Source organism: Nelusetta ayraudi, unplaced genomic scaffold (assembly GCF_046127955.1).
Source record: "Nelusetta ayraudi isolate G7.1 ecotype Tasmania unplaced genomic scaffold, CSIRO-AGI_Nayr_v1 ptg000163l, whole genome shotgun sequence".
Classification (NCBI taxonomy): Eukaryota; Metazoa; Chordata; class Actinopteri; order Tetraodontiformes; family Monacanthidae; genus Nelusetta; species Nelusetta ayraudi.
In genome coordinates, this window is record NW_027466213.1 from 123,094 (window position 1) to 147,548 (window position 24,455).

General features: G+C 49.7%; 1 protein-coding gene across 3 annotated transcripts in view; it reads left to right on the plus strand.

The window, feature by feature from the left end:
• Positions 1-2,662: 2,662 nt before the first annotated feature.
• kalrna (kalirin RhoGEF kinase a) overlaps positions 2,663-24,455 on the plus strand; it is an 82,015-nt gene continuing 60,222 nt past the window's right edge. For 2 of the 3 annotated variants that reach the window (XM_076013961.1, XM_076013962.1), the window contains exon 1: positions 2,663-3,076. In XM_076013961.1, coding sequence (XP_075870076.1) covers positions 3,010-3,076 — 67 coding nt within the window. In that variant the 5' untranslated portion in view covers positions 2,663-3,009. The remainder of the gene's footprint in view (positions 3,077-24,455) is intronic. The other variant, XM_076013963.1, reaches the window with a different exon arrangement.

The window sequence follows — 24,455 nt, forward strand, 5'->3', positions numbered from 1 at the left end:
GGCTGCCCACCCCCTGGTCCAAGCCGTTGTGTGAATTAATTTCCACTAGAGGGCAATAGCACAGAGCAGAAGAGAAGAGCGGCTAGGTGCCATGTAGGAGGAGAAGCCCCCACCAGCATGAGAGCAGAGGGAATGGTGGGGGGTGACGGCATGTGTTTGTTATGGCCAGCAGGAAGGCAAATGAGTGGGAAGAGTCAGAGGGTGCAATGCTAAATTCATGTCCACTAAGCAGGCCTCTGCTGGTGAGTCCAGGCCAGCTGAAAGTATGATGAAATCCATCCATCCATCTTCAATACCTGCTTCTTCCCGGGCCACCAATCGAACCCACGACCTATAAGGGGGTGGGGTAAAGAGACGGGACATTTTGAGACACCACCTTTGATCCCCTCTGTGTTTTCCTCTCCAGGATGTGTGATTATCAGATGAATGTTTTTATTGAAAAACACCTTTTATTGAAAAAGCGCTCACTCAGACTGATATCACGGCACTGCCAATTGCTCGTGACCGCAGGAGAAGTTTCCTCTCCAGCTTCCGAGTCCAAATCAACGTCTTAGTTAAATTTCACTCTGATGAGAACATTCTGCTTCCATGACCCGAGCAGATGAGTCATCTACCTCTTCTTGGCAGCGTTGGGAGCTGGAATGTTTCATTTTCTTGTGTGTGCGACGGATGCCAAGACACTTGCTAATTAGAAAAACTGTCACAGTTTGATGTGAGTCCGACGCTGCTGATGTTTGCACCTCAAAAACAGCAGCAGCGATCAATCTGAGATTCTATTCTTGGTGTGTTTAAACAACATCATTCTCCAAGTGGAGGCGTTTTGATGTTCACAATTGTTGCCTTTTGCACTGGGCTGACGTGTGTACTCTAACACTGTGGTTTTAGAACATCATCAGGGTTTGGGTCTCAAGTGTTGTTTGGGTCCAGACCAAAAATCAATTCCGCCGATGTGAAACTGAGACTGGAACAAATGGATCTTCGTTGGTCTCCACTTACACCTGGAGGCATTTTGACCTCTTCTAATTTGAAATGTGGAGTTTTGCAGGATGGAAGTTAACGTAACCTTCTGCGACCTTGGTTGTGCGACCCTGGACCTGAACTACACCTTCACAAAGGTGCCGCCCAGCAGAAAAGACACGGCCACGGCAACAGACACTCTCTTTGTTTTCCAGGCAGTTTTGTTTTATTTTGTTCTAGCCCGTAATTATAGACTCAGATATTCAAGCACCAAACTACAGGACAGCAGCTTCAGTGTTTGAACAAGCGCACGACGCCTGATGAGACATCCGCCCATCAACTACAACATTCAAACCACAGGCAAGCAGCAGCAGAGACTTAGACAAAGCGTCTTGGTAAATATTGTCCCGGAAACCGCTTTAAAAAACAAAACAAAACTGGAAAATGGTACCAGATCAAACACACACTCCTGTGTCATTCCGTGACACACTCTTTTGTCACCGGTCCATCGGCAGTTTGTGTCTTGAGCACAGCGGAAAAAGGAGTCCAACGGACCTTCAACATACCTCAGACTGGGTTGAACAATTAATTGGTACACAACAATTAATGAGAGAAATGAATAGGAATGAATAGGGAAATATTGTCCAGTTTAAATGAAGGAAACAACTGCAGCAGCACCCACACAGCTCAGCTGATGACAGTCAAGCAGTGGTCTACTGGTCGAGTGTCTGCCCTGAGACTGCTAGGTTGTGGGTTCAATGCCCAGCCGGGTCAAACCAAAGACTGCAAACATGGTCCCCATTGCCTCCCTGCTTGGCACTCGGTATTTGGGGTCGGAATTGGGGGGTTAGATCAGCCAATGGTTCCTGGGAGAGGCACCGCTGCTGCCCACCGCTCCCTCGGGGGATGATGGCTCAAATGTGGAGGACGAAATTCACATCGTTTGGGATGTGACAATCACTGGGACTTTAATCTGCGCATATTTTAATGCCATTTTATGAAACTATTGTTTAAATAGATAATATATATATATATATATATGATATCGTTGTTTCATACAGCACGTTCATCCAAATAAAATGTATGAGAAGCACATGTAGCATGTAGCTCACAGCCAAAAAACAAAACAAGACGGAAAACACTCCTCTGACCAAATTTAGTGGGAGAAGATTTAAACTGCCCATTTTCACTTGGCAGGCACTAAAAGGGTAGTGGTGTGTGTGTGTGTGTGTGTGTGTGTGTGTGTGTGTGTGTGTAGAGGGGGGTGGGGGTGGGGGGGTTAAATTAAGAAATTGGATTGCCCCCCTCCCCCTAAAAAAAAAAAAAAAAAGGTCCCACCGACCGTCAAATCAATTACCCTCAGGGTGAGCAACAACATCAACAAAAAAAAAGTCTCTTTGAAAACATAAAAGCTTGTTGTCGCCTTGCGAGTGTAGCGGAGCGAGATCGACTCAAATCTTCTGAAAGTGGCGCCAAAAAACAAAAAACCCCAAAACCCAAAAACCATAAAACCATCACTGAGCTACAAACGCTTTCTGGATGGTCGATGAGGATAAATGCTTTAGCAGACACTCCACCAGTCTGTCTAATGCAGGTCAATGAATTGAACTGAGAGAGAGAGAGAAAGAGAGAGGGAGAGAGAGAGAGAGAGGGAGGGGAGCGACAGAGGGAGGGAGGGTAGAGAGACCCTGGCTGACAGCGGCGGAGAGGGAGCCTGGACCAGGAACAATAGAGAGGAACGAAGCCAGCCGCCTCGAGTCGACACACAGCGAGCCGAGAGAAAGGAACCAGAACCAGCCGCCGCTGCTGGTGCTGCTGGTGCTGGTGGCGGAGAAGAACCATGAGGAAGCAGGCAGCAAAGACGGGAACATGTGAGGAATAAGGCGAGGGGATTATTTTCCGGAGCGGAGGGGGACCCTTCTTCTTCTTCTTCTTCTTCTTCTTCGTCTTCTGCTTCTTCTTCTTCTTCTTCTTCTGCTTTGATTCCGCTCGTTCTTTGTGGCCGGATCGCTGCACCGAGGCGAGGCGAGGCGAGGCGAGGCGGAGTCCGGGATGAACCCCGCAGAGGCGGCCGAGGAGGCGCCCAGCGACCCCGACACGGATGCCTTCTACAGAACAGGTAGAGGAAGCAACCGCCCGCCCGCCGGGTGGGTGGGTACACACACACACACACACACACACACACACACACACACACACACACAAGCAGCGGCGGCGGCGGCAGGACCAACACAACAACTGGGGCTTCACAAGCAGCAAGTGAACACACACACACACACACACACACACACACACACACACACACACACACACACACACACACACACGGCAGCACCCGGAGACCAATCCGCCAGCACCCACCCACCCTCCGTGCGCCTAGTTGTTGCTCTCCATGCCTCGTAATTGTGTTGCTTGTGTGTGTGTGTGTGTGTGTGTGTGTGTGTGTGTGTGTGTGTGTGTGTGTGTGTACGTGCGTGAGCGCGCGGCCGCCCCCTGTGCTGTGCGCGCCCGTGCGTGTGCAATCCTGTGAGCTCATGTGTCTGATGCTGATGGTATCTACAAAAGGAGGGAGAGGAGGGGAGTCTTCATCAGATGTTGCTGGATGTGTCACCATCCTCAGTCCGTCAGTCAGTCAGTCTGTGTGTGTGTGTGTGTGTGTGTGTGTGTGTGTGTGTGTGTGTTTCTTACCAGACTGCATCTGCAGTCAGTCAGTCAGTCAGTCAGTCAGCTGACCATGCTAGCAGCCAGGGGGATTCTTCCCATGGTGAGCTTGGATCACTGTGAGGAACCTGAAGATGAGGTGTTTGTGGTGTTGTGATGGTGTTGTGGCTTGTGAACTCCTGATGGTGGTCACCCTGCTGGCTGGCGGTGGGCGGGTCCTCGCTCTGCTTCTTGTTGTGGGGTTTTCCTTTAGCTGCGTTGGCTTTAGAAGGTAGAGAAGGTTCGGCCCACCTAGATTGCCTTGTGCGTCTGTGAAGGGTGTAGCCCACCTCCACCTCTACCACCACCACCACCACCACCTCCACCCAGCGCCGGCTGGGATGGAGCCCGGTGGAGCAGAGTGGACGATACTGACGGCGTTTTGTCAGCAGGAAGTGATGTGGGGCTGGTCAGAAGAGTCTGAAAGCCAAGTGTCAACGTCTCCATCAGACGGTGTTTCCTGCTGGTTGTGTGGGGTACTGCACTTCAAATGTGCACAATTTTTTAAAAATTTATTTAATATCTAATATTTCTACATGTAGTCACAGGATGTATTGAATAGAAGTAAGGATGTGACGATATCCTTGATGTATTGCAGAAAAAGGAAAAGTGCCTTCCAGTGAGAAACTGCAGTTTAGTTGAGCTGCAGTCAAGCAGAACAGTGGAAGGTGAAAATATTACTGCGAGCATCGACCTCTGCTAGAACCAAGAACGTTTTAAAGAGTTTTAAATCTGACATGTGGAAGCATTTTGTTTTGTTTTTTTGCACGTCGTCGAGGCCGAGGAGGTGAACTGTAAGTGAGACTATCAAAATAAAAGTAGAGAGGATTATTCTGGCAATAAAAATGAAAAACGGGGACGACTCTTGGTGGCGTCGGAGTCTTTCCTCAAGTGCAGAAGAACAGTGTGGCCAAGGAGTGAGTGAACGGCAGAGACTTCCTCCGGCTGGCTGTGATCACTGCTGGGCAGCAGCTGAGGACAGCGGTCCAGGTGAAGGAGATGTCCCTGATTACTGCTGCGAGGTGACTGAGGAGGAAGAGGAGGAACGTGTTGTGTTGTGTTGTGTTAGGAGCCACATTTAATTAAATGACAGATTTTCGTAAAAATAACAACGTTATTTTTTAAAATTTTCGACAAAGTAAAATTGCGACTTGCAGGTGTTTTCCGTTGAATGATGTGAAAGCACATACGCTGTAATTCTGGTCAAATCTCGTCCCGCGATATTGGACGAGAATTACGTTTTTCGTTTGTTTGCTGTCAAGAATGGTTGTTCTATTTTTCTCTTTTGATTATTTGTAAAAAAAAAAAAAAAAAAAAAAAAAAAAAAAGTCTGTCTCCTCCTCCGTTCAATCAAAACGCGCCATTTTCGATGGTCGGTGAACTGGTCACGTGACCCCGTACGTCACGTCCGCTGACGTGTCGATGTGAAAAAAGTGTTTCCATCACTCTTTTCCATCACTCTTTTATTATCCATTAATATGGATAATAATATCCATATTATTATATCCTATAATATGGATACGTGTGAGAAACCACCTGATGAGAGTCTCGAAACCTTGCAGCCGTATTGGAGAGGTTCTTCCAAGTTGAGCTGTTTTCCACCGCCAGCTCTTATGGCCATATTTAGGTTTCGTGCAACTCCAGGGGTGATGGAAACGCAGCCCGTGTCAGATCCCTGGTTGCAGTGTTCCAGATGATACAGCGTCTGGACCAGTTGCTGTTGCGTCACACGGTTGCATGCGTTTGCGTTGCCTTTTGCTCCGTGGATGTTGTTCTTCCCTCCGTCACCGCTCCCCTCCACCCAAACCCTCCGTTGTGCAAGGTCAGTCTTTAGACCGCTGCCCTTTATGCGTGATCACCGTCAGTATCAAAGCACTTTTTCTTTTTTTTTTGTCTAACAGGCAGGTAGTGGTTCTCCAGGGGGCGGTGTCATGATTTATGCATCTAAAGCTGTCTGGATACAGACAAGGAAGTGAAAAAAAAAAACCCAAAAAGGCCCAACGCAAAAAGAGGCTGATCTCACTTTCATCTAAATTCAAGGGTGTGCGCCCCCACCCCGACTGCTCCGTCAGTGTAATGCACTTCACCGACTTCATCACCCACTGCCTTGCCAAGGTAGTTTATTGAATCACACACACACACACACACACACACACACACACACACACACACACACAAACTGCCATATTAGCAGACTGCCGGTCGTGGAGCGTTTCCAGGAGGCGGGATGAGAAATATCAGTGCAACCAATGAGAGAAAGGAAAAACTGGGATGTCTCTGGAAGGAAAGGGCAAGGCGGGGGGGGGGGGGGGTAGGTGTTGATGTGGAGGACCTTCTCAGCTCCTCACTGATCTCCTGCTCCAGCTGCAGCTCCCTCTGAAGCAGCAACAGTCTGCACACGAGCATGCGACCGACATCTGCATGAGCAAAAAACATAACAAAAACCAAAAACCCCGTCCACAGGAAAATGCAGGCGTCACCGCCGCGCAGTGTTACGCTAATCAGCGGTTTATAAATAGGAGCCTAAATGATGGAGATGGAAACAGGAAGTGGCGCGCGTGCACGTTCGTACCGGCATGCTCACGCAATCAGGCTGTTTTGTGAGACGGCTCGACGCCAGCTGTCTGTCAATAGCGGCGGAATAACTGAAAATCAGCGTTTTTCTGACTCTGCTTGGGAAGAAAAGATAAAGAAAAAAAAAAAAATAGAAAACAGACCTAACAAGCTGAGTGCGCCAGTGATGTTGGAAGATTATTGGAAAAGGCATGCTGGGAAATCATAGAGGTTGTCACCACCGCGGCCAAGGACTGAGGAACGCAGTAATAGCTCGGCGCTAACAGCTGCTTCTCCTTGCAGCCGAGTGCTCTGCACTGCGAGTCAAGCACTCTGTGTGTGTGTGTGTGTGTGTGTGTGTGTGTGTGTGTGTGTGTGTGTGTGTGTGCGTGAACCCAGTGGCTTTGGCACATAGTTGGACTGAGGCTTGATGACTCCCATCTACTCTCCTACAAGTCGTAGCTTACAAGAGGCAGCAGCGTCTCCGTCTCCTTGAGCACCTCACCTGGTCATCAGAGGACCAGATGTCCTGGTCACATGGTCGGGTTGGTCTGAGGGGTTCAGGGTTCGCACCAGGTCCAGGTCCCTGTAAAGGTTTTTTTCTTTTGTAAATCCCCATAAGGGCTGCAAGAATTATTGATTTGTATCATAATCATATTGGATTAATCGTGTTAATCGTATGAAATTGTAATCTCAAGGATGATCCTGGCTGCATGAGAAGCTCCTACTGCTGCTTTAAACAAAAGCTAACCGTAAGAAATTCAAAGCGTCTCTCAGTTTGTATTAAGAATCAAGGCAAGTCGTGAGAGAATCGTGATCTCAATTTTAAGCCAAAAAAAAAAGAAAAGTTCTGCTCATTTTATACAGCGTTGCGCCGAACTCTACCAACTTTCAGGGTTTGTGTGTTTTTGTTTTTTTTTTTTTGTTATTTTGTTTTTCGTGTTTTGTCCTGGTCTGAACCGGCCGATGAGTCGGTGAAAGGAGCCAAAATTCTGCAACACGGGTCACATGGGAACCTTTCGCATCACTCCAGCGGCCAGATATGTGTCTTGCAAGGCGTTTCTTTAACCGTCAACGTAATCTACGGCAAGCCTGTCGGCCCAGAAAGGCCGGTCATGTTTTTCTCCAGCGAGGTCTCGGCAGCTTTTGGCCACTTTCAGTCTGCGTCACAGTCAATCTGCGACCGCACCAAGGGAGGACAAATGAACTCTGGTGGCGTTGAGCCCAACCCAAGGAACCAGGTGTGACGGCGCCGACGACGAACAATCCCCCTGACGCCGCTGGGTCCTAGAGAGACCGGTCTTCATCCCGACAAGCGAAGGCCTCGTCACGGCTGGTTGACATCACACAAGTCTGAGTGTGTTGGCTTGTGGATGCAGTTGGATAAGCATACATGTTCTCCTGTGTGTGTGTGTGTGTGTGTGTGTGTGTGTGCGCTGGAGTGCTCTTGGAACAGAGGCATTACACGGATGAATGGCCATTAATCCATTCACACAGACTCACGCTGCACGCTGCTTCCTCGGGGCTTGCAGCCAGCTTAGTGCGCTAAAAAAGCAGCGGAACTCCAGAGAGGAACCAGGACCAGGAGTGGAGGAGTGGAGGAGTGGAGGAGTGGAGGGGAGAGTCGGACACGGGGGATTCTGTTTAGCGGGATTTAGCGGGGCTAATTAGACGTCCTTGTTAAAAAAAAAAAAAAAAAAAAGTTATTTTGGGGTAAAATGCAGGAGGATTAGAGATGATAATGACGTCTTTTTATTGTTTTCAATGCACTTTAATGAGGTTTGCCTGGTCGGTGCTCAGCCTCCGTCACCGCTGTGGGGACAGTGGGGAAAGTTAATCCGGTGGAGGAATGTCTGTTATGTAAGTTTGATGGCCTTGATGTGGTGATCCTGGAGCGTGCACAAGTGACAGCCGAGACATCGGCACCGTTTGTTTTCACTCCTGCACGAGCAGATTGTTTGAGTTTTCAGGTTCCTGAAAGCCAAGCGGCATCAGCGAGACCCCCTGCCGAGCCTCTCGAGGCTTCTGAACCAGGAAGAGCTCGGCGACGTGTCGCGTCACACCGTCAGCAGGACGAAGAGCCTCTCTCACAGTCGGGACTCACGATGGCTGTCGCACATCAGAGGAAAACACCCGAAGCTGCAAATGCAAATGCAAAAAAAAAAATAACGCAAAGGAATCTCAGATCACCAGGAAACGGCTTGTTTAGCCCTCTGTTTGAGGCCTTCCGCTGTGAAACCGACGCTCTGCTAAACAAGGCGGAGCCAATGCTTCACCTGGGAGAGGTATCAGTGCCCTTTGTTACATCACAATGGGCTGATGTGATGTGTGCGTTCATTTCAATGGAGTTGCTCACCCAGCGCGTACCCCGAAAAAGCGTTTGACTTCTGCATCAATGGGCCCAGAGAGCACAGTGTCACTTCCCATCATGCCTCTGTCACTCACATGGTCTATTTGGCCAATCAGAAGCATCCTGGAGAGCGTCACTTACAGACCCGTCAGCCAATCAGAACGAGCTGAGACAGCAGCACTACGAGGTGGCGACGTCACGCTGGGAATAAACTCTTTGCTGATGATTTTCAGGGAAAAATCTACAATAGTAAGATTTGCTATGAATCACATTTAAGGTCAAAGGTCATCCTGTCAGCTGTTTTAAAGGCCTTTATTTTGCTGTGTGTGTCCGCCTGGGTTCTTCTGGAGGTCAACTGGGAACCATAGATCAGCCGTAGGTGCAGGTGGCTGTGTGTCTTCCTGCGATGAGCTGGTGAGGCGCCCAGGCTGTCAGCTGATCAAAACTTTTCATCTCGGTTCTGTCTTGCCGGTTCCGGCCCGGCTGCTATCTCGCAAGATGGATTGCGGAGACGTGCACATGATTTACACGCAGCACGCAGCAAAAGTTCTGGACTTGCGCAACAACTAGTTGGCGTAGAGGAGATTTTAGGAGGGAGTCGCTAAAGAGAATTGAATAAACTTTATTGATCTCCCAAGGGGGAAATTTGTTGCAACACTGTCAACAAAACCAATAAAAAAAAAAAAAATAAAACTAATTAATATGATGAAGATAAATTTGACATTTGTTCTCAAAGATTATTTCACTTCTGTGGCTCCTTAGCTCACACCTGCTGTCGCAGATGGAACTTGAACCTCCTGGATTAAAGTGAAGGAGGAGATCAGAAGGTTGCTGTGCTGCTGCGACGCTTGCCAGCGTTTTCTGTGTTTTTTTTTTCTTTTTCTGAGGCCTCGCAGTGACGGCGGGCGAGGCGACGAGTGCGGCTCGCTGTCAGCAACATGCTGAAGCATTTGTGGTCTCCAGAAAACCATCTTCACTCTCCATGAGAGAGAGAGAGAGAGAGAGAGAGAGAGAGAGAGAGAGAGAGAGAGAGAGAGAGGGGGAAAGAGAGAGAGAGAGAGAGAGAGAGAGAGAGAGAGAGAGAGAGAGAGAGAGAGAGAGAGAGAGAGAGAGGGGGAAAGAGAGAGAGAGAGAGAGAGAGAGAGACTTGAACCTATTATCATTCTTGTGCTTGGAAAGAAAAAGAAACAACAACACTTGAGCCTGTTGGGACGAATGTGACGTAGGGAGGTGGGCTTCAGGGGACTGTGGGGGGGGGGGGGGGGCTTTAGGTGACTGTGAGGGGCACGGGGTTGGGGGGGGGCAGGGGGGAGTCGGTTGAGAGGGTTCACGGCCGGCCGACCACAGGCCCGCTTCCTGCCGGGAGGATGAAACGATTTACAGCTGCGACGATATTAGCCCCGCCCCCTCCTGAACCTCCGCAGCGCGAGAGCTCCGTGCCTTGAACTTGAAATAAGCATTAACAGCTGCTGACAAGAAATTCCCCCTGATTTAAGGACGTCGGAGAGCTTCTTAAAGGACGCAGATCGCATTACGCTGTTTGCCTGCTTTTCCTTTTTTTTCCACCCCGTCAATTCTCCGACCAGCGGCAACTTTCTGCCGCTGCTGCTGCTGCTGCTGCTGCTGCTGTTCATATCTTCTCTCATTTCTTAGCAGAAAGGTTAAAGAAGCCCTAAAACAGCTGAGTGTTGCTGTTTTTTGGTTTGTTTTTTTTAAGGCAAGGCACGTTTATTTGTATAGCACAGTGCCACAACGAGGCAACCCAAAGTTTACATATTAGCAATCGGGGACATAAAAGGCAAAGATTATTGAGCAAGAAACAAGGGAAATAATTAAAATAGGTGTAAAAAGAAGTCAAACTTAAAGGGAAACTGAACAGTTAAAACGAGAACTAAAACATAATATTTCTTTTCAATAATAGAATAGGGTTAAATGCTGCCTCACCTTGTTCACCTCTGACTCTCGGTACAGATGGAAGACCAGCACCAGATGATCTGAGCGGTCTGGACGGCTCATCGTTGAGCAGGAGGTCAGAGGTGTGCAGTATTTCATGCTTTGCGAACCATCAGCAGTAGTTTGAAATCTATTCTGTGAGTGGAAGCCAGTGCAGAGATGTGACAGGGGGGGGCCTGAGGTGATGTGGTCCACTCTCTTGGTTGTCACTGGGGACTCCAGCAGCGACTCGTGCTGCGTCTCAATTCAGGCTCTGCATCCTTGAAGGCTGCGTTTGAAAGGAAGTTGCGTCATAGCACTGCGCCGAAGGCTCCTCCCAATTCCCAGAAGTCCTTAGGGCGCTCCAAATGCGTACTGGGAATGCTCCCTCGTTTTAGCCGTTTCCCAAGGCTGCACCGCTACTATCCTTCGCGTACGTATGTATCCCACGATGCTTTGCGTGCTGCTGCAAAGCATCGTGGGGTCCTGGGAAGTCAGTTTAAGTATTAAATTATTATTAAATTTCGCATAAAATATTCAGTTTTAAGATCTTTTTTTTATTTATCTGAACATCCAATGACATCGTTAGCTGGCGAACCAGTGGTTAGCTTGATGCTATGAAAACGTCACTTCCGGGGTTGGCCAGCAGGAGGGAACGGCGTTAATGCAACCAGGAAATACGCCGAAGGCTAGGCCGTCCCAGGTGGTTACCGGGGAGGCGGGGTTTGGGTCGGTCCTTCTAGGCCGGGTCCTCTAAGGACGCTCCCTTCAGACGGAGGACACTCGGTTCGAAGGGTGCAGAGCCTGAATTGAGACACAGCATCGGCAGCGTTTTCAATCAGCTGCAGCTGCCTAATGGACGTTCTAGGGAGACCCGTGAAGACACCGTCGTAGGCCGAGCCTACTGAAGATAAATACATGGACCCGCAGAAATGGGCGAGGTCGCTGTGGGCCGCGTTCACAGCCAGGTTGAGCATTGTGTGTCGACTGCTGGCGGCGTTGTGTGGTTGTTTGCATCGGTGGCGAGCGGTACATGAGGTGAGGAGTGACCAAAAAGCTGGACTCTGCTGTCCAGCCTCTTCAGTTGTGGCGGCACCGCGGCACCGCGGGGGGGTCCCAGTCGGAAGGGTTGAGAAAACGAAATGAAACCTTTCCATGGCAGCGCCGCATTCCGTCGGAACGCAGACTCACGCCAGTGGACTCGGCCGCTACGTTCCCCGTTCACTCACTGATCAAGAAATTCTGCACTGAACCACAGCCACGCAGTTTTATTACCTTAAAAACAACACTGAGCATCGGCGTGGCGCCCACTGCTGGCCCGCCGTTGAACTACATAAGTTTGACTGCTTCCTGTTCCTTTAAGCGAGGCCTCAATCCTGAGTCATGGTGAGGAAAACATTGAGGGCGGAGCCACACATGTATTATTGAAGTGTGTGTGTGTGTGTGTGTGTGTGTGTGTGTGTGTGTGAGAGAGAGACAATAAGATGCTACTGCTGAGAGGAGAGAGAGGCAGGGGTTTCCTCCTTCCATCTCACTCTTTGTCTCCCCGCTCACACTCCCTGTGTCAAGAACAGCAGCAGATGGGTGTGAAGAACCCTGTGTGTGTGTGAGATAGGGGTGTGTGTGTGTGTGTTGGTGCATCTTACATTTAGGGGGCGACAGAAGAGAGAGACGGAGAGAGAGAGGCAGATTAAGTGGATTATCCCTTATTACTCACCAGGGGACATATGAGAGTGTGTGTGTGTGTGTGTGTGTGTGTGTGTGTGTGTGTGTGTGTGTGTGTGTGTGTGTGTGTGTGTGTGTGTGTATTGAATAGACAAATACAAAGCAAGGATTTCCTCCCCTCCTCCTCCGTTCTTCACCTCTTCTTCCCTTTGTTTCCTCCCTCCTTAAAAGCTTTCTGCTCATCAGCCATATGGCGTGCGTTTTAGGTGCGTGTGTGTGTGTGCGCGTGTGTGTGTGTGTGTGTGTGTGTGTGTGTGTGTGTGTGTGTGTGTGTGTGTGTGTAAGTGTAAAGAGCATTTTTTTAAAAAAACAACTCTAATCCATCACACCTCCTTGTGCGTGAGTGTTTGTGTTGGAAGCTGTTTAGTGGTTCCAGCTGAAAGACAAAAAGACCTTGACGCTATTAACTGTTGCAGGCGGGGTGTGTGTGTGTGTGTGTGTGTGTGTGTGTGTGTGTGTGTGTGTGTGTGTGTGTGTGTGTGTGTGTGTGTGTGTGTGTGTACTCCACTGCCTTCAACCTTCTTTTTCTCTTCCTCTCATCCCATTTTTTTAAATTTTTTTTTGTTTTACAAACATCACCGTCACTCACATCGTTCTCTCTTTATTTCAGACTGAGGGTCCAAGACGTACACGCGGACACAACAGCAACCATAAAACGCATAGAATAGCAGAGAATAAAACTGAGGATTTGCACCCTCGGTATCAAAGGTAGAAGTTGTGAGGAGGTAAGAAAGAGACGGCTGTACCAGTGTCTCCAGAACACTGCACACAAGACTGCTTTCTGATGGAACTGCAGCTGATGTGGGTGAAGCTGGGAATGATTTGATATTCTGAGGCATCGGGGAGACGCATCAATTTAAAACATAAGTTTTCTGAGTATTGCATTAAAGGTGTTGACGTGTGCGTCTACCAACATTTGGCTTGCACTCAGCCGTCGAGGTCTTTTTAAATAAAATCTATGATGCATCGTAATATGCAGCCGGTAGTCTTTCCATGCTTGCTCTTATGTCTGGTGTACAATAGGCGTAGAGCACGCATTGATTGTTGTTGTTGTTGTTGTTGTTGTTGGTGCTGTGTTGTCGTGATGCCGTCCCACAATGCAATGCAAAGCCGTGGTGTTTATATTGGCATAAGGAAAGAGCCTCCTGCAAGTCTGCGTGCTCTGCTGTGCTCTGCTGCCATGCAGTGTGAGCTCGAATTGACCAGAGAGAAATATGAACGATTGATTCAGAGAGAGAGAGAGAGAGAAAAAAAAAAAATGAAATCATTTTTTTGGGAGCACGACAACACGGACCATTTGTGAAAACACCCATTAGTTTTGTTGGACAACACGCATGCGGCATTTCTCCGGGGTCGATGCGATTTTATTTTCCATGTCCCTGTCCTGGGTGGAAGCCCAGACACTCTGGATGCCTGCAGCCAACCAGCAGCAGGAGGAAAACCTCCAGCGCCCCCTGGCCTGGTTCTCCTGCTGCATCCGCGCTGACAGAGTTCTCAGGCGTCGTCTTTTTTTTTCTTCTTTTTTTCTTCTTTTTTTTTTGGTTGCAACCGGCTCTGTTCTTTTCTCCATAGCCATTATTCAATCAGAAAATATACAAGCCATAGACGGATGAGAAAGCAACACGGGCCATCTTCTCCTCTCCTCTCTCCTGCTTTGTGGCTGACGTAAGCGACTTGCGTAATGTTAGACAAAATAATCCGGGGAATAAAACGAGTTACCGAGGCGGAAAGAAAGATTGGCCTCTGGGAAATTTCATTAATCCAGGTGATGAAGTTGGTCTCTAGTTCAGTCCCACATGGAAACAAGAGACAAAACTCCAAACCTTCATTTTTTTTTTTTTTAGCAATCCATTTCAAAATTAAACTGCGTTTTTTTGGGTTTTTTTTTTCCCCATTCTGACTGGATGCTTCAGTAGCTTTGGAGGAATAGAATCTCTGTCTCACACACACACACACTCACTCACACACTCACTCACACACACACACACACACACACTTGATGTTCCTTGGAGATCACCTGTTTTGTTGACCTCAGATAATTACTCACCACCCTCCGTTTAGAGGTGTGTGTGTGTGTGTGTGTGTGTGTGTGTGTGTGTGTGTGTGTGTGTGTGTGGGGCAGGGAGCGATGGCTCCCCGGTGGCAGCAGGCTCAGCAGCCAGACAGCAGATAAAGGTCCTCAGAGAGGTGGCGCTGCTGAGACGTAAACGCAGCCGCCGATGCCGCCGTTGAGTTTCTTCTGTCTTTTTGTTATGATGTGCTTTCAAAGTCTGGCTTCTGAAGGTGAAATGTTATTTTGTTTCTCCGTATTAAAACGCTTGATCACCTTAAAGGTAGGACAAGCAGAACTCGTGTCTGAATTAAAGAAAGACACAAACCTACTTACCTACTTACCGTCCTTCCTTTCTTCAAGCTTTCCAACCCAGATATCAGGAACTTTTTTTTTTTGGCCAACGTGATTTGTAGGATTTGTTTTAAAAATTCAAAACTAAATCATACTTTTGTTTCTGTTCACCACTTAAATTGTGTACTGAATGTATAATCGTATCTTCCAGTCGTAGCTGAGACGAGGCAGCATTTCATACTCCCAGCCTGGGTTGTGGTCCCTGTTTCCAGCCCTGGCTGCTCGGCGGTGCTGCCGTGACTGTTTCCTCTTTAGCTCCAGTCAGCGCCGCTCATTAGATCCACTTCACTGCAGTCAGTAATTAACCTGCTATCCTGCACTACACCGCCGTAAAAACACTTTATTGGCCGTCGCTCCGTCAACAAGGAAACAAGGGGTCGTGTGTGTCTAGTTCTAGTAGTGTGCGTGTGTGTGCTTGTGTGTGTGTCCAGTGTGCGTGTTTAAGGGGGAAAACGCGGTTGGAGGAGGATCATGTGTTCTTAGTAAAACACGATCGCTGCCTAGTGAAAGTAAGGCAGGGTTTCTGGCTTTCACCACTGGTGTCCTGCTCGGAGGATGAACTCTGAGGAGCCTCCGTCGCTGGACGCAGCAGCGGAACGACGCCAGCGTGCTGCTGTGATTTCCCACCAAACACTGGCCGCCTTGTGCAGGATCACATTGACCGCGTGGACCAGTATAATTAGCCGTGGACCTCCTGAGGCCCCCCTGCCGGCTGCGGGGCCCCTGGCTGTTCTCTGCCCTCACTACCTCGCTCTATTTATAGCCTTTACGCTCTTGATTTGTATCACGTATTGACGCGCATGACAGAGGCTAAAAATCAAGCTTTTTTTTTTCTGATCCCACCAGCAGGAGCAACACAAGTCATTTAGTGTTAAGAAACTAGCGAAAGCCAACCAAGGTTTGATGCTGCTGGTGTGTTGGAGATCTGTTTCAAATTCCTCTGAAACATGTATTTCCCTCCATTGCGTCAGCGATACAAGACAATCCTGAGACCAGCAACCAGAAAGAAAGACAATCTGGCAGCCATCGCAACCACTCGCAGGTTTTCTTGAATTAGCGTTGACGTTGTCTTTGGACTCGGCACCACTCGATTTGACGGGAAGCGGGAAGATTTTTTTTTTTTCTTCCCCAAAGCCAGATTTCTGCTCCAGTGGCCAACAAACCCAGTTTTCAGAATGGACCGTGAATTTTTGGACTTGCGTGTCTAACAGATCCGGGGGATTTGGAGGGGGGATCCAGGAATGTCTGTTTCCAGTTGGTGTGTAATGCTGCTTTTATGAGGCACAGAAGCCTCATCCGTGTTCCTCCGAGACAAGCGAGGCGATGCTGTTTGGGACTTCTGGCCGCAAAGGAGCGGGTCCGTCAAAAAAAAGAATGCCGCACCTTGTAAAAAGTAAAGACGGTTCGGGTCGAGTCGGGGTCGAAGGTGGCGGGGATGTGCCGAGTTTGTTACAGTCGATGTTCCCTTCGAAGACAAGGTGCTGAAACCATCCAGTCTCAGTACCTGCTAACTCTCCTGATTCACGCAGTCAGTTTTCCAGCTGGTCGGGGGTCAGAGTCTTTTGTGCACAGCCTCATTTTCATGCTCCTGGACCTCTGCGCTAATGCCAAGAGGTTCTTGTTGTTAGGCGTCCCTACACCAAAGCCCACAACACAAAGGCTTTTTGCCATCCAAAGACGAGAACTGAATGTGTTGAGCGTGTGATTCCGATCCTGAGTGAAGGAGCTTTGAAAGGATCCATTTGTTCACTACTGGGTTATGGTCCCTTGACCCTGGAAAGGACCAATACTGGTTTGCCAGCAGCTATGTATCTTTGTTGAATGGTTTCAAATTGAGAGACCAGATTAGGGAACTTACTCTCACCCTAACCGGTCTGAGACCAAGCCAAACTTAAACCCCGACCTTAACAATAACCCTAACCAATCAGGGACCGATGGGGACAGGTCGGAAAGCGAAGAGGCAGGAGGAATGCTGGTGTAGTAGGATTCGTCATTTCGGAACCTGATCCCACACCCAGTCTAGGACAAAGTGGCTAGCTAATCAAGTTTGCTGTTTTTCCTTTCGCATTTCCTTTCAAATTGCGCCGCTAGAGAAACGTCCTCCTTGTGGCACCATCGTCATTGTTCCGTTGGAGGACCTGCGCACACAGCTGCGACAGTGGGAGGGAAGTCCTCTGCGTCGTTGACTCTGATCTGGTCCTCCAGTCCTCCGATCTCCAATTTCGACCCAGTTCCATCGGAACGGAGCGTTTGCGTGATGTGATTTTTATCGGGTCGGCGTTTACCGCGATTACTCACAGTGGATGCAAGTCAACTGGTCGACTTGACCCAGTCAGCGGGAAACAATGTGGCGTCCTCAGGCTTTTTCAAACGCCGACTCTTTGTTCCGCTTGTTGCAATAAGTCGGCGGCAGCTCAGCTGCTCACAAAACCAAAGGTCTGACTGGCAGCGCTGGACCATGGCGGGGGAAACTGTAAGTCCCGAGCTCAGCGGGTTATTTATATCTTTCTAGCTGTAAATGTTTTTGTTATGTCGCCGTCTGCCGTGAGTCATCCGGCGATCTGCGAGCTCCGGAGCTCCCGTCCAATCAGAGGGTGACGTCAAGGCGTCGACGACGAGAGCGCCACTTATCCCGTCCCAAAGCAAATCGGTCCAGTCACGCCGTCCAATTAGAGGAGGTCAAACAAAGGTCAAGCACACGCCAAGTTCACCTGCGCGCCGACTGTTTATTGACGAGCCGTCGCCTGGTTGGTTAAAAGCTTGTCCAAGCTCAGCCTCAAGCTTCCAACCAGTCAGACCCATGGACATTTAGCACACTGCGGCTTGGCCCAGGCTAGTGTGTGTGTGTGTGTGTGTCACAGACGGATGGAAAACACTCTGGTGAAACCACAACTAGGCCTTCACCATTTTTGCAGTGGAGTCACACACACTGCATTGGCTTTGATTGCAATCCTGAATTTCAATCACTCTTTTCTCAGCTCTCTCTGCTCGCTCGCTCACTGTTTCCATGCACAGAAGAAAGGAGTTTTTCCCGGTTCAACGCTCTTTTCTTACTTTCACCTGCCTTTGTGAACGTGTCGACGCTAATTGTGCCGCGTGATTTGACCGGCTCACCCTCTTTCATTTATTTCCATCTTTGTGTTGTGGCTGTCGGTGACGCTGCTGCCCTCTCGCATTCCTTTGGATCTTTTTTTTTTTTTTTCTTTTCATTCTTTGAGCAGAGCGCCAATGAAAGCGTCTTCGTCACTGGCTACACACACACGGAGGAACATTTGTGTCAGGCTGTAATTGAGCGAGCAGAACCTGGATTACTGCAGAGTATTAATAGAACAGGAGGGGAAACAAGAGTGGAAACATTAATCTGTGATATTCCGCCGCTCGGGGCCGCAGTCATCGTCTGATCTTCTGGGCTTCACATCCAACCATCTGACACTTTGTCACTTTGTCTGGCTGCTTCCTCCCGGCTGCTGGGTCGGTGAATAAAGAGCTGATTTGGACGGTCGAAACCTCGGCGTCTGTTCCCTCCGCCTGCCGACACGGAGCCTTGGATGAGCGGCCAAACTGGGCGACGGAAGCTACTGTACGGGACTCTGGGGGGGGGGGGGGCGTTCCACTCTGACTAGAGTGCTTCTCAGGGATGTTGTAGTCGTAGTTTGGATTCTTCTCGCCGACACATCCCGATTGATTTTGTATTGAAAATAAAGGATTGTTTTAGGATTATTTTACTTTGAAACTTCTTTCTCTGTTAATAACTGCGTTCACGTCGCTCATCGTTCATCTCCAGTAAACATGCTAGTTGGAGCGCGGTCTATAACAATTTCAAAATCGCAAAGAAAAATTGTCATTTCAGAATAGCTTAAAAGCAAACCCCCCCCCCCCCACAAAAAAAAACAGCCCCAAACTTGAAGTGACGAAGGTCAGACAGCTGCCAACTGGTCTGCTGTGGGTTTCCTGGGTGGAGAAAGTGAGGGGGGGGGGGGGGGGGGGGGGTAAATCCCGTGTTTGACTTGCGTGTAATTGCAAAGTCGCTCACTTCAAAAATACGGCTCATCGACAAAATGACACAGCGGCGCCGATGACAGTCGGCGGCCGAACGTCGCTGTCGCGGCCCGTATTTACACACACACACACACACACACACACACACACACACACTGGAGAGAGAGAGAGAGCGATGGGTAATTATAGCAGTGCCACCACGACACCAGGCCAGGATTAGAAGCTCCGACTGGGCCGGAGGATCTCGGTGTTGGGGAGTTTCTTCCCACAATCCTCTCTGGCTGGGACTCGGATCGTACCGCCCGAATATCACAGGAAGAAAAAAAAGCTGTGAATCAAGGACCGGCCCGTCACACACACACAGTCTAGCGTAGGCATGGGCAAACTGTGGCCCGGGGGCCATATGCGGCCCGTCAAGTTTTGCAATCCGGCCCGCCGAAACTTGAAGAAATGACATTAAGAGTCAGCCAGTCACGAAATGGTTGTGTTTCATCAATATTTTCAGTGTTTTCACAGTCATATCAATAAAGAGCTAAATATGGGTGGGGCTTCAAAGACACTGATTTGCTTCATTTTCCATTGACTTTACAGCAACATGTTTTCTACATAATATCCCATGATAGACAGGTTGTGTCCTCCGATGAGGTGGCTCACCAGAACACTGCATCCATCTGCTGCTGCTCCGCCTCCTCTGGCACACTGTAGACCCCCCACTGTGACCCACCAGTCCAAACGTGAGCCCCCCCGCCCCCCCGGTCCCACGTCACTGTGACGGCGACGCTGATATTTCTCTGAATCAAAGACGCTGACGTGATCAACACTCTCTCTCTGAGGCTGTGTGTTGATTAGCGACTTAGTGACAGCAGTGTCGTCGCTTTGAGCAGAATTCCTGGCTGGAATTAAGTCACTTTAAGAAGCCAAAAGGAGAAAAAAAAGAAAGAAAAGAGGATGAGTTCAAGATGTTGGATCCATCCGCTGCTCGTCCTGCCGCTTTTCAGGAGGCCGAGCCGCAGAATCAGACAAGCCCGACTCGTTGTGTCGTCAGAGGATCCCCTCAACAAACCTCCTCAGCGCTTCCCCAATCCAGCGTCGGTTTGCTGCGTTTCCTGGATGTCACCTGACCTGGGTGACGCTCACCCTGCCAGGATTTAAAAAAGAAAAAAAAAAAAAAAAAGAAAAACGTTTTGTGGCGTCTCTCTGGGAATGCGGTGGCTGCCACCAGTCCAGCAGCCTGGACACACACACACACACACACGCACACACACACACACACACACACACGCACACACACACACACACACACACACACACGCGCGCACTGACACGCTCGTTTACAGTTTCATTCCATGTCTGAGCAGTCGCTCAGAGTTTTTCCCTCCACAGACAGACAGCTGCTGTCTGGAGACTGAAAGCTGATCCAGAGAGAGAGAGAGAGAGAATCATCGCTCGCCCCGACTCATGTTCCGTATTTAAACACCCTCTCTCTCTCTCTCTCGCTCTCTCTCTCTCTCGCTCTCTGTTTCCGACTGGCCCTCCTGGAAGGAAAAGGCTCCTCCTGTGGCTTCCTCTTGGCCTTTGACCTCTCTGGTTCTTCACCTTCCTAACTGTGTGTGTGTTTGTGTGTCTACGTGTGAGTCCAGACAAAAACAAAATGTGCTCGGGACGTGTGTGTGTGTGTGTGCGTGTGTGTGTGTGTGTGTGTGTGTGTGTGTGTGTGTGTGTGTGTGTGTGTGTGTGTGTGTGTGTGTGTGTGTGTGTGTGTGCCGACAACATCTGGAGCGTCTGCAGTCATTGATTAAGTTGCATTATTTGAACAGTTTGAACAAACGCAGCATCTTTCTTTTTTTTGGGGGGGGCGGGGGGTGAAACCAGACTGCGTGATGATTGGACAGTTCACACCCGCCCATCGCTGTCCTGTCTGTCATTTTTCCTCACCGCCCGGTTCAAACGCGTCGGTTCGCCGGACGAGCTTTTGCGTCTGTCGCGGTTCTGGAGAGAGAGAGAGAGAGTTGTGTCATCTGCTTGTAGGGCGGAGCCAAACATCTGACACAAGCGTCAGATGTTTTGGTTCTTCTGTTGTTCTGACAAAAAAGACAGGGAAAAAAAAAATTTGCCCTCTTTTATTCAATCCAGCCAATCGGAGCGCTGCTCCGACTGAGAGCAGCGCCGTTTGATCCCGGCCCACGGGACCGAGGGGCTCTGCTCTGTTCCTGTGTGTGTGTGTGTGTGTGTGTGTGTGTGTGTGTGTGTGTGTGTGTGTGTGTGTGTGTGTGTGTGTGTGTGTGTGTTGTGCTGAGTCAGCGTCCTACAGATGGCATCTCTCCATGTGGTTGGAACAAGAGCACAAATGATGTCATCACTCCCAGACGGAGCACTAGAGCCGATTGGCCCCCGTCGAATGAGTCAGATGGTGTCGATGGGTGTGTGTGTGTGCGCGTGTGTGCGTGTGTGTGTGTGTGTGAGATTTTGCAGTAGCCTTGAGTCTGCAAAAGGAGGAAAAGCTCATTGTTATGCTTGTGGAACAGTCAACCTCCCATCCTGAGATGAAGTGTCAGTGTGTGGAGACGTAAATCTGCAGAGACACACACACACACACACACACACACACAGGGGCGCATGCACACACACACGCAACTAACGCACTTACTGCCCATATATACCTTTTATTTGCATGTCAGAAAAAGCTTCCCTATGGAGAACACATCATCTGGCTGGTGTGTGACCCTGGTGTGATGCCTGGCAACCCTTCATACTCCCTGTGTGTGTGTGTGTGTGTGTGTGTGTGTGTGTGTGTGTGTGTGTGTGTGTGTGTGTGTGTGTGTGTGTGTGTGTGTGTGTGTGTGTGTGTGTGTGTGAAAGAGAGCGAGCGAGCAGTGTGTGGTTTGAGCCGGAGCAGTGATGGATGTGGTTTTCCTCTGCAGGGGAAACTGGAGCCAGGGCCATTAGAAAGTGCGCGTGTGTGTGCGCGCGTATGCGTGTGTGTGTGTGTGTGTGTGTGTGTCAGCTCCAGATAGGAAACACACTGGCCCCGCCGTGTGAGAGGATACGTGCAGACTCCTGGCTGGAATAATGAGGCGGGGATGAAATATTCATGTGCGGCCCGGCGCGGCTGATAATTGACTGTGTTCTGGCTGCTGCAGCTTTAAGTGTTTTCTGCCGCTCCCGCTGACAATTAGCCAATCAAATCAGCCGGATGGGGCCGCCGCCGATGTGTTAAGGCTTTAATACCGTTTGGTACTGTTTAGAACCTCCATGTGAGAAAGCGGCAAGGAGTCAAAAGCGGTGGAGGCGCTTCTTGAAAATCTGGCACATCCGTCTTTTCTTTTCCCATCTTTTTGTAAATATGTGTACATATAAATATATATATACACATATACACACACACAGATATACATATGTGTCTGTGTGGGTATTTTTTCAAATGTGGTCTCATTAATTAGTGTCCTTGAAGTCTAGTTTTGTCCAAGTGACGTTTGCCAGCTGCCTCAGATTTATTCCCTCCCCCAGGGGCAAATCTTGAAAAGCTCACATCTGAGGTTATTTTTTTTATGTCAGACTTTAGCAATAAATTACCGCATTACTGTGCTTTCAAGTTTGACTAAAAAGAAACTACTGCAAGCTGGCGCTCAAAAACCACAGAGGAGTAGGAAGACGATGATGAGGAGGCGGTTAGTGGAGGTGAAGGAGGAGGAGGAGGAGGAGGAGGATGATGACGAGGAGGAGGAGGAGAAGGTGGTGGAGCTGAGGAGGAGTTTGGTGGAGGAGGAGAAAGAGGAGGATGAGGAGGTAAAGGAGGAGGAGAAGTTGGTGGAGGAGGAGGAGGAGGAGGATGAGGAGCTGGAGGAGAAGGAAGGGGAGGAGAAAGATGAGGAGGAGTTTCGTGGAGGAGGAGGAGGATGATGACGAGGAGGAGGAGAAGGTGGTGGAGCTGAGGAGGAGGAGGAGGAGGATGAGGAGCTGGAGGAGAAGGAAGGGGAGGAGAAAGAGGAGGAGTTTCGTGGAGGAGAGGAGGAGGAGGATGATGACGAGGAGGAGGTTGGTTGGAGGTGAAAGAGCAGTGGGAGGAGGAGGAGGAGGAGGTGGAGGAGGAGGTCCAGGGTGCTAAAGACATCAGGTTGGATGCTGCACTGTTTGTCTGTTCATCTCCGGCCACTGTGCATTTTCAAAATATTCCTCAGGTGTTTATTTTTCCTTTGGGAGAGTCCAAACAATATCCTGTGTAGCTCAGCTGGGATCCATGTTGTTGTTGGATTAACTTCATCATCGTGTCTTTCCCTACTTAGATCCGCAGAAGATCTGAGATCCATCTTGTCCTCGTCCTTCTGCAACCTTCCACTCACTCATCAGGGTTTCTCGTCAAGTCCCGCTACATTGTGGGCGGACGGCCGGCCGGTAGCTGCCTGGCCTGCTTCTGCTGTTGCCCCCGGTGGTGGGCGAGGGTCCTGCTGCCACAGATGTGGTAAAAGGATCCAGGCCAGCTGACGCAACCCAATCCTCTGGGCCGACACATGCTGACGTGACGGCGCAACACGCGTGTGCGCGTGCGTGTGTGTGTGTGTGTGTGTGTGTGTGTGTGTGTGTGCAGGCTGTGGCTTGATGGATGAGGAGGCCTCAGCTCGGAGGACTCGGCCTCCCACCGCCATTAATCCCCGACACACTTTAAAAGATGTCAGCTGGGCAACATTAGACGCGATAACCACCGCTGCCTCCTCCGCTAGTCGCCGCCAGCCTCAGGCTAACAGCAGCTGCTGCCGCGCGGGTGAGCGCGGCGCCACCTGTCGCTTCTTTAAAAGTCGCCGCGTGTGCGTCCACCAGTGCGACCGGTGTCCCTGACGGGTCCTTCGCCGCTGCGATGGCGATGCCACGGCGAGCCACTGTAGCTGTAACACAGCGTTGTGTGTGAAATGTGTCGGTTTGTGTGTGACGTTGCAGCATCTTTTGCCGTCACCATAGCAACAGCAGGGAGAGTCTCCAGCGCCACAGCCTCACCGCGTTGCTTCGGATGCTTTCAGGCACTGTTTCAAAAGCGATGTTCTAGGAGGCTTCGGACTGGAGAACAGCCAAACAAGCAAAACACACAGGCACACACACACACACACACACACACCTACTACACTCCCTCTCCTGATACATTAGGCTTCTCGACGCCTCTGTGAGTTTTGGCAGTGCTGATCAGCACACGAGACATTTGCTGAGATTTATGCAGCTTTAATCAGGGATGTGGACGTCTGCTGGCTGTCTGAGTATCCTCAGTGTCACCTTGGCTGTCTCCACCCTCCCTCCCTGCCTCCCCCTCCCCTGGAAGAGGAGGAGCAGGAGGAGGAGGAGGACAGAAGGAGGCGCTGCCACGTGAACTGAGCCTAAAAAGTGTTTCTGGTCTTATCTTCTCTTCGTCAAGGGCTAATTTAACACAGCAGCAGTAGTAGTCGGAGGCTGGCCTCCTGTGTGTGTGTGTGTGTCGGGGGCGGGGTTATCGGTGTTAATGGTTCCAGCAGGTCTGCGTGTTGACCTTTAACATCAACACGTCTGGGAAGGCAAAACAAGCTGCTCCGTGTGTGTGAATGCATGCTGGGAACACACACACACACACACACACACACACACACACACACACACACACCCTGAACCCCCGGTGTTCTACATAGGACACAGGAATAGATACATAGATAAAATGTTTCACATAGTGCACATTGTTGCGATGACATCACTTCCTCCCATCAACGGCCTCGTGATGACAGCAGAGACACAAAAACAACAAAATGCAACATTGATGGATGAGACAACAAAAAACAACGAAAAAATGAGAAAAGGAATTGGTTCATTTTGCTGAGTCAG